This window comes from Fusarium subglutinans (genome assembly GCF_013396075.1).
Source record: "Fusarium subglutinans strain NRRL 66333 chromosome Unknown NRRL66333_c0000055, whole genome shotgun sequence".
NCBI classification, from domain to species: Eukaryota; Fungi; Ascomycota; class Sordariomycetes; order Hypocreales; family Nectriaceae; genus Fusarium; species Fusarium subglutinans.
In genome coordinates, this window is record NW_023502118.1 from 212,606 (window position 1) to 220,167 (window position 7,562).

A 7,562-nucleotide genomic window follows, 5' to 3' on the forward strand; every position below is an offset into this window, starting at 1 on the left:
GCAACCCACACCCGAACCTTCTCACACCCTCCTACTAAAGCCACTACGTGGGGGGCCCTTCTCTTCGTCACCTCAGCCTCTCGCTCACCCTCAGTCATACTCTCTTCCCTCTTTCATAGCCCGTTCAACCCTCGCTCCACCACAAGCCGCGGCCAATATTTCCTCCATGAGCACATCTGTCTCAATCGCAACCTCAAGTCCTGTTCTAACAATGAACCCAACAATAACAGAGCACGACTTTCGTTTTCCAAGAAGGCCAAGTGCATGGCCTGGCGCTGCTATTCACAACGCTCCCACTCAGCGCAGTGGCAACTCGAACCGCATCCCAAACTCTCGTGACGCTTCGGCCAGCTTCAAGGAGCACAAGACCGACATGGCCACCACATATTCCCTTGCCCGGCAGGGCCTGGGCGGCAGCGCCCTTTTCCCTTTTCTCCAGAATGGCTTGGCCGACTCGGATCGCAGTATCGACAGAATGCAGCAGGATGATCCGCTTGCGACTCAGGTCTGGAAATTCTTCGCGAGGACCAAGCACCAGCTCCCTAGTCAGCACCGCATGGAGAATCTGACTTGGCGTATGATGGCTCTCAACATACGCAGGCACAAAGAAGAGCAGCAGCAGAGGCAAGACGAGGCCGATGCTCGAAGGAAAAAGAACATGGACGCCAACAGCCGGTATGTAAATCATCTTTTATTCCCACAACGTCATTTGTGCATCGAATCGCGTTCTTACATCTGGACCATGACGTGCTAACCAGGGCTTTAGGCTTGGACGCCCAATGATGCAAAGCTCTCCTAGCGGCATTGCCCAGCTGAGAAAGTCTTCTGAAAACAATATGGCTCAACCTGATGCTATGAATCTTGACGACTTCATTTTTTCTGACAATTCTGGCTCGCCCATCAACTTTGCGTCTCCTGAAGGTGATAAAATGGTTGACGATAGGTCGGGCAGTTCAATGGCGTCGGCCATCCCAATCAAATCCCGCAAGGAACCATCTCTCCAGAATTTTGTCCCACAGTCTGTCCCCGTCCAACCAGTTCACCAGGCTACTCAGGGTAGCGAATTCAACTATGTGAACCGACATCTTCGAAAAACGAGCATCGATGATCGCAGGGTGAGTAACTCTCATTGCCCCTCCTCTTTGTGTGACCAGCAGCGCTGCATATTGCCATTCCCCCGTCGCAAACCTCCAAATTTGCGTTACTTCTTTATTTTACATGTGATAGCAAGCTTATTTCGCGCTCGGCTGCTAACCTTCACAACCAGACTCGAAAGCGCCCTGCTAATTTCTCCCCCCAAGTCCCAGCTGTCAATAGCACTGCCGCGCAGAATGACCTGGATCTTGATTCAGAGTTGCATGACTATTCCCTAGACCAGCCCAACCAGGCCGGCATCCCTCAGCAGTCTAATGGCAGCAATGTTCCCTTCAACCTCGATACTTTTATGGAAAATGACTCCATGGTCAACAATGGAAATTTCCAGCAGAACTTCTCATTTTCTCCGTCAACATCACCTATGATACCCCATGGTCCCTTTTCCGGCATGTACCACAATTCATCTGTCCCTTCAGCATCTATGAGCAACAACAACAATAACAACAACGGCGACTTTTATTCGCCACCAGCGTCTGCGTACCCCTCGAATGTCTCGACCCCTCATCCTGTGCCTGAGCAGGAAGGATTCTATTTTGGATCCCAGGATGCGCGACCGCAGCGTCCACAGGGCTTTCAGCAGAGCATCGGCAGTATGCTTAGCCAGCAGTTCATGTATGGTGGCTCGAACGGAAACAGCGGCAGCACTATGTTCTCTGCTCCAGGTACTGCATCGGAGTCAATGTCAGCTTATAGCACTGCTCCTAGCTCATTTGGGCATATCGACCCTGCCCAGGTGTTCCAAAATGAGCAAGCTGTCACTTCACCCACGATTCAGATGCCGCAAGATAACATGTTTTCTTTTGGAGCCGACTCCGATGATGAGGATAACAACGCATTTGCTGATCGTAATGTTTCAATGCAAAAGGATATGTCTTCATCACTTGATGAGTCGGGAGCGATGGGCTGGGATGCCAGCCTGCCAGGCCAGTTCAGCACCCAAGCAGCTCGTTTCCCCGGCGGACCAACTCGCAAGCAGGTGATGATCGGAGGAACAACAACTGATTTTGTAGACAACAATGGAGACTGGGAAACGAATGGCCTTGAGCGATCACAGTCGCAGTCCTTCAGAGGAGGAAACCTAAGAAGACAGCATCCTAAGTTACCGCGAAATGCATCTACGCCAGTTCACTTTGGCGGACAGCAGAATGGTTTTGAGCAGCTTGCACAGTCCATGCAAAGCTCTCCTGCTGGTGATGGAAACGGAACCATGTCAGGATTCTCATCTGTGGCTCCAAGCAGGCCTTCTTCGCCTCCCATGTCAAAGCAGGGCTCAACCACCAACTTGCAGTCAGCTGCCGGTAATGGGAACGACGGAAATGCTCCGACCACGTGTACGAACTGTTTCACGCAGACAACTCCTTTATGGAGACGAAACCCTGAAGGCCAGCCACTGTGTAACGCTTGTGGTCTGTTCCTAAAGTTGCACGGCGTGGTGAGGCCGTTGAGTTTGAAGACGGACGTGATCAAGAAGCGAAATCGTGGTTCCGGGACCAATGTACCCGTTGGAGGGAGCAGCACGAGGTCAAAGAAGACGGCGAGTGCTCTGAACTCTCGCAAAAACTCGACCTTGTCGATGTCCACTGCGACAGCAAATAGCACCAAACCAAACAGCAGCAACCCGACGCCCAAAGTAACGACACCGCCTGCTACTAGTCAACCCGCTAGCAGTAAGGATATCGATAGCCCTGTAAGTGGTACTACGTCGGGTGCCAACACCGCTGGAAGCACTCCAAACAGCCATTTTGGCGGTCCGGGACCCTCTTCTGGTGCTGTGGGCGGTAAAGGGGTTGTCCCCATCGCGGCTGCGCCCCCAAAGACTAGCCCTGGACCTGGTGCCTCATCAATGTCGTTGCAGCGTCCCGCCACTGCTTCTTCGAAACGGCAACGCCGCCACAGCAAGAGCATTGGAGGAGATGTACCAGTATCGATGGATATCGACAGTCCCGAATCAACCAGCTCTATCGACGGCCCGCGTCCCTTCGGCTCCTCAGCTGGGCTCTCGAGTTTGCCCGGTGGCATGTCCGCCAGCAGCTTCAACTTGAACCAGCGACCCAGTACGCTAGGGTCGGCTACCGGCATGATCAGCATGTCTGGTGGGCAAACAAGCTCGTTGATTGGCAGCTCTGCCGGTCCTCAAGAATGGGAATGGCTGACGATGAGTCTGTGATCGCAACAACATAGAACCAAATAAGTTGGTGGTAATGATGGAGATTTTGGAGGCTTCGCCTTGAATGACGGTATAAATTTTGCGAACGATACACTCGAACGACATGGGGCATGATTTCAGGGCGTTTTAGATGGTGGCGTTTCTCTTGGAGACTTGATCATATGACGGATTGATACCTTACTTGGATGTTAACTTGCGGCGGATTGTACCGCTACTGATGTTGCTGGAGTTTTATCGGAGGGAATGGCCTTTCGATATGTGGTTATTACTGGGTAATCATTGCACATGCCGAAACCTGTATGTTGTCGGGAAATGGCGCAGTTGTCACGACAATTTTCCAAGTTCCAAACGTCTCCTTATAGATCTGACGATGGGCCGAGGGTTTCCGTTTTTGTTGTTTTTTCTATAGATGGCCTTGGAACGAGCGAATGGGAGGGTTTCTGATGGTGCAAATTTGATGGATGGGACAGGACTTTGCAATGAACACACCCTCTGAAAGAGGTTTGATGATACCACTTAAGTCTATTATATACTTCTTGTTCATTCTCTCACAAATCCTTCCTTGCCTGTGGCGGCTCTCGTAGGCTAAATCAATGCAACCACCGAATAGGTTTGGGAATGCTTGGGAACGGTACCACGAGAAAACAGATCGAGTGTCTCGAGTCTCAAATGCATGTCCTGGCGATTTCGATTCCCACATCAGGAGATACTAAAGTGGGCAGTGGTATGTAAGGTTGGTTGGTATATGTGGCTAACATAAAGGCGAGCATGCTCTCACAAAACGGTCTTGGCGAGTCAAAATTAGTTGCTGGTTACTTCAGAGCCAATACTAAGGTATTGGCATTTCTATCTTCGGAATCCCCCTGGCCTCATACCTGCCAAAGCCAGAAGGGAAACTATTCTCAAAACATACATACATAACCTCAACTATCGTGGGCTGGGCTGCCTGACAGCTCGCAGACTCCATACCAGCGGACCGTACACACAAAAACCTGGTCCGTATAGAACTCCTGCCTGCCGAAAATGAATAACGCGAAAACAGAACTGCAGAACTTGTAGTGTCGAATACAGTAATCAAAGTGATAATACAGCAACATCGAAGAAGAAAAGTACTAGGGGTCAAGTACCAACAAAGACATCAAGAATTCCCATACTGGTATGCATGCCACGCCCTGAGACCCGGAAATAAGGGCCTGAGGCAACTCGCTCGTATCACATCAGAAGAGTGCTTTTCCACTGCTGACAAAACCTCGCCAGCCAACCACGCTCTGAGGAGTTTGGGGCTCGTCCTAGAACATCGTCCCAAACGTCTCATCAGTGGGGATGCGCTTTCTGGGACTCCCGCCTTCTTCCGTTGCGGGTTTGCGATGTCTGAACGTGAATCCGACGAAGAGACTCTTGCTCATTTGGTCTTCACGCTCAGCCATTGTCTCGAGAGCTTGTTGTTTGTCATGAACCTCCTTGTACTTGGCCATATCAGCCTCGTTGGTAAAATCATCGAAATAGCCCGCATCAGTTTCCGAGTCCAGCTCTGGTACAAAGGGCGCACGAGTTTGTCGCAAAACATCCCATTCAACTTCTGCAAAGTAGTGGTGAGCATAGATATCTTTGATATTCGAGAATCGTCTTGTGCGAGAGTTGATGCATCTAGGGGCATAGTCAGTCAGCTTCAGTTCGCCATGACCTGGCATCAAAAGTGTGCGATTTACTCACGTGCAGATGAAATTCCAAGTTCTGTTGCTCAGGAAGTAATTGGGGTCCTCCCATACAGGTCTCTTCAGCACCTCCTTCCAGTGCTTCAGGTTACGCCATGTCTCATCCGGGGTGGCACCCGCGAAAGGAGGAAATCCAGTGAGTGCCTCGAACAGCATGCAACCCAGACTCCAATAGTCCACCGTGAAGTCATATTCCTCCCCTCTAAGGACCTCTGGGGCCATGTAGTCAGGCGATCCCACAATGGATTTGGCATAGTTGACATCATTCTCGCGCATTGTCCGGTAGCTCTCTCGACGCTCAGCCACAGTTCGCTGGTCCATGGGCTTGCCGAAGGGAACTGCACTTTCGGATGCTTTTTCCAACTTGATACGCATTGACTCAATTTTGGACGGGGCGAGCACACCTGCAGCAAGACCGAAATCGGTCAACTTGATGTGTCCTGTAGAATCGACAAGGAAGTTCTCGGGCTTGAGGTCTCTGTGGATGTAACCGAGTTGGTGCAGGGCGTCAACGGAACAGAACATCTCGGCGATATAGAAACGGGCATGGCGGTTGGATAACACACCGGTGTTGTTAAGCAGGGTGCGGAAGTCGCCGCCAGGCACATATTCCATGGCCAGATAAATACTCTTTTCATCCTGGAAAGAGTAGAGGAGCCTCACGAGCCACTCGCTTTGGGCGGTGGTCAGAATATCTCTCTCCGTCAAGACATGGCGAACTTCGTCAAGCTTGAACAGTAACTTCTTGCTCATGACTTTGAGGGCACAAACCTCACGAGTGTCTTTCTTTTGAGCCAAGAATACCTGGCCATATCCACCTTGACCAACCTGTGTTAAAATCTGGAAGTCGCCATGTCGAAGTCGAACTCGACGCTTGCGCAAGTTGGCGCGTTCTCGTCCTGTGTACTTGGTCCACATTTGGTTGTGCGTCTGCTCATCAGTCTCCGGTGGCGGAGGGTACTCGTTCTTGAAGGCTGCTAGTCGATTTTGTCTTGATCCAACGTAGGTAAGGAGGTCGAAGTAATAGTCAAGGAAGTCTAACAAAGTATTAGAGACCAATCAATAAGATGCCCATCACGATCAATGGGTTTGGGGGATGCCTACAAAGCTGAGTAACATTAACGAGTCGCTTAACGTTGGGCTTCTGAAGAATCTCGCGCTCTTCGGGTGTCAGGCCTCGAGCGGTGTTGAATTTCTTCGTTGCAGGCGTGTTTGGTCGCTCTCTGTGCTCATAGTGCTGTTGACGAGTGACGGCAGCATGGCTATGTTGGTGAGGAGAATCGGTGCCAGCCAACCGAGAACTAGGGGGTGTGTTCTCCTGGCCTTGTTTCTTTTGAGGGCTTGCAGGCCGTGTCTTGTGGACGACGCTTTCATCGACATTGACGTTGGACTCGTCGAGGGGCTGAACCTTGGTCTTGCCAGGTGATAGCGGGGTTACAACGCTTTGAGGGCGGCCCAACTTGAGGGGTGGCTCCATGACAGGAGGATTGAGTGTCAAGGCACTCTCGAATGCAGACGGGAGGTCGTGTGAGCCAGGAGGGTTGGTCTTCTTGCTCGGGCTGCCTTGAGGTGTGCTCGCGGGGTTGAGGAAGTTGTCCACCCTGGAGGATGGTGTAGCAGGTCGCGAACTGCCATTTTCGCTGGCCGGGTTCTTTTCTTTCCCTCCGGGAAAGAAACTGGACATGAAGCTAGCCATGGCTGCTTGTCTTCTTCCGGAGATGTCTGCTTAATTGAGCGAGGGAATGTTGAGGGAGAAGAAGGTTCGGTACTGCAGTATATGTATGGTGGGGATGTTTAGTTGTCGCGATATGAGCTGGAGTTGGAGTCGAGGGGTAGACTAGCGGGTGGGCTCTGTTTTGTTTAGCTTGGGCTTGGACAGACGGCGAGTGGGGAAGAGATAAGAATAACAATCAACACTGAATTGGCAGTGGAAGTGAAGCCCGATAAATGAGACTCGTATAGATGCTGTAAAAGCGAACTTACTGATGGTGATGGAGCTTGACGAAATTTAAATCAAATGGAAGCTGGCTCCGACTAAGGAAAAGAAATTGGAGAGGATAGGTCTGAAATGGCAAGAACCTGGATGCTCGATGAAGATCTGATCAACAACTTACAAGCACTGTGATCGGGCAGGACCCCACTTGAAACGCTATTGGCTGTTCCTTCAAATCTATCTACCTAGGGATGGTTGCCACTGCAACCAAGACGTACATACCTAAATAATCCACTAAAATAAGTAAGTAATCGATGGACCTTGCTTTGACAGCCGCCTATCAAATGGAATGATCTCCATTTGGCTGACGTGCTGTCGCCTGAGTAAGGCACCTAATCTTAGATTCTGATAGTCTCCCGTCTTAAAGCATGTACCTTACCACAAGGCGGATCATTCTTCTCGACTATGGGTACTAAGGTAGAGCACCTAGCTACCTTAGGGTAAGACGAAGTAACTCGTCAATGGCCTTCCATACGTACACGCTCATATATAGCCAGTAGGTATCGTACTTATTGTGGTGGCTTCTTCAAAA

General features: G+C 50.7%; 2 protein-coding genes across 2 annotated transcripts; one reads left to right on the forward strand and one right to left on the reverse strand.

Annotated features, from left to right (window-relative positions):
• Positions 1-211: 211 nt before the first annotated feature.
• On the forward strand, positions 212-3,322 carry FSUBG_5592 (nitrogen regulatory areA; the record flags this gene model as incomplete). Its single annotated transcript, XM_036683705.1, has 3 exons — positions 212-675; positions 767-1,115; positions 1,268-3,322. The coding sequence occupies 3 exons, from the start codon at positions 212-214 to the stop codon at positions 3,320-3,322; spliced, it is 2,868 nt and encodes a 955-aa protein (XP_036538934.1).
• Positions 3,323-4,611: 1,289 nt separating this feature from the next.
• Positions 4,612-6,733, reverse strand: FSUBG_5593 (agc ndr ndr-unclassified kinase; the record flags this gene model as incomplete). The annotated part of the gene is made up of 3 exons (XM_036683706.1): positions 4,612-4,969; positions 5,036-6,074; positions 6,142-6,733. 3 exons carry the CDS (start codon positions 6,731-6,733, stop codon positions 4,612-4,614), a joined length of 1,989 nt encoding a protein of 662 aa, XP_036538935.1.
• Positions 6,734-7,562: the final 829 nt, after the last annotated feature.